Source organism: Austrofundulus limnaeus, unplaced genomic scaffold (genome assembly GCF_001266775.1).
Source record: "Austrofundulus limnaeus strain Quisiro unplaced genomic scaffold, Austrofundulus_limnaeus-1.0 Scaffold455, whole genome shotgun sequence".
NCBI classification, from domain to species: domain Eukaryota; kingdom Metazoa; phylum Chordata; class Actinopteri; order Cyprinodontiformes; family Rivulidae; genus Austrofundulus; species Austrofundulus limnaeus.
Window position 1 is genome coordinate 440008 of NW_013952857.1, and position 2253 is coordinate 442260.

Sequence of the window (2253 nt, forward strand, 5' to 3'; positions counted from 1 at the left end):
CCTGAGACAACGTATGTTGTGACTTGGTGCTATATGAATAAAATGAATTGAATTGAATTGAATCCAAACAATCAATGATTTATAAAGGTAAATCGGGGAAATTAACAAGGCTGCCCAAACCTCCGCACCCCACTGTACGATCCATTCTAGATGGTAAAAAAACCTTTTTTTCCTTCATAAAAATTAAATTTTCAGAATTCCAACAAGTTCTTTTGGTTTTACCTGGTTCTGAGACTGATTTGCCAGGGCCATGAGTGGGCTTTGGACACGCAACCCCCAACAACTCGACCAAAACAACGCTTCGGTTTGACAGCTGATGTCCCACAGTTCATTGTGGTCGCTAAAAGAAAAGAAAAAAGGTCGAAGTCATGAAGCTTCATGCTGAAAGTGAGGAAAAAATACAAGATTTTGTCTTCAAAGGAAAATATTTTCTTATTTTTGCCTATGAGGTAAAAAAGCCCACTGATTAGTACAGTTATCAGTGCTACTGTATTATGAACACCTTGTTTTGAACTCGTAATCTGAAATGTTGGACAATTTTATTTATTTTTGAAGGACCAGAAACAAAAACAGTTATTTTGAAGAGGTGCCCAAAACACGCAGGGTTTAGTGATACCATAATTATGACCCCTGCACTTGAAGCGGGGGTCATTTTATTTTGTACTGTTTATTGTGACCCCCCACACGTGAAGCGGGAGTCATATTGTTTTCATAATGGTTTTTTTTCCAGTGATTTTTGGTCAACCGTAGCACAAAAACGGCTGCACCAGTCAACATGAAATTAGTCAGGACTGTAGATGAGTCTGACCTACACTGCACCAGCCATCGGTTTTATGATAGACCCCATATTTGAGGAGGGGGCTCCATCCAAAGAGGGGGTATCTGCACATGCAAAAATGCTTATAACTCAGAAACTGTTCAACATAGAAGCTTCAGATTTCTTTTGTTGTTTAGCTCTGATGAAGCTCTATCCATCAGGCCCACCAATCAGTGCCCTGCCCCACCCCGGACCCCCAATTTATCTGAAAAAGGGGTATCTGGACATTCAAAAATGGTTATTGCTCAAAAAATATAAAACATAGGAGCTTCAGATTTCTTTTTCTTGTTGTTGTTTAGCTCTGATGAAGGGCCACAACCGGACCCCCACCCAAAACAATAAATCTGTTTTGCTGAGTTCTCGTGCATTGGTTCTTTGTGTACGTGCGGGAGTCATGTATGCTACCACTATGTGGTATCTAGCTAATTCTAATCTTCATGTATAAACATTGTGTACGTACTGCAGTCGGGGATGAGGCAGTAGTCCCATTTCTTGGAGCTGTCAGTGGTGTAGCACCACGGTCCATTCGCATCACTGTCTGGATTCCTGCAGCTCTGGTTGGGATTTAAACGTAAAACGATCAAAGAAGACAAGAAAAGCTAAATGTTTGTCTTTTCTTTTTACCTCAGTTTATTTATGACCTACACACTTACGTTGCCCTCCAGACCTTTATCTGGGTGAGTCTGTGGTGTGAAGGAGGTGTGTTCGTGTGGGCTTTGAGCGCTCCACGCCTGACACGTCACACCCAGTCTGGTCATGGATGTTGGACCTCGGTAAGTGTCTCCATTTCCAACCTTGCAGTCTGAAACAGCAGGTTAATGTAACAGCAAGGTAGGTCAAATAAAAATGACTTTTTTTTTCATACCTTTTTCTTCCGGGGTCGAGGTGGGCTGAGGACCAGGAGCGCTCGTGGCTGGTGAATTCGGGGGCTTTGTGGAGCATTTTTCCAGCCTGCAGTATTCCCAACGGACTGTGGAATCCATAGTGTAACACCAGGGGGCCTGGTCTCCATCAGGATTCCTGCACAGGTTCCTCCTGAGGTCCCTGTTTAAAAAAAATAGAAAAATAACTAGACATGGGTTTTTACGATGTAAAAACAAGTGTGCATTGCCATATAGCATGTCATTGCAGCATGGCTTTACCTGCAGCATTGGACTTGCAGAATGAACTTTGACCAAGTTCAAATGTGTTTGCTATACCAGCTTGTGCCTGTCACATCAGCAGTTGTTTAGAATTAAGGTAATTGTGTGACAATATGAAGTTTTAAGAGATTTTTTCTTAAAGTTGCATTAGCCAGGTTTTGAACCCTGATCTCCCACATGAAAATCCATGACATAGACCATTAGACCAACGGAATTGTGGCAGAAGTTGGTGGCAGGGGTTGGTTTGTATGTGTGCAGAAAGAGGCCATATTGTCAATACAATTGACACTAAAC

At 42.1% G+C, this 2253-nt stretch overlaps 1 protein-coding gene across 1 annotated transcript in view; it reads right to left on the reverse strand.

Annotated features, from left to right (window-relative positions):
* plg (plasminogen) overlaps positions 1-2253 on the reverse strand; it is a gene marked incomplete at its 5' end in the record, with an annotated part of 11008 nt that overhangs the window by 6778 nt on the left and 1977 nt on the right. The window contains 4 exon segments of the mRNA XM_014025093.1: positions 223-340; positions 1278-1371; positions 1471-1619; positions 1683-1861. Of these exon segments, the coding sequence (XP_013880547.1) occupies positions 223-340; positions 1278-1371; positions 1471-1619; positions 1683-1861 (540 nt within the window).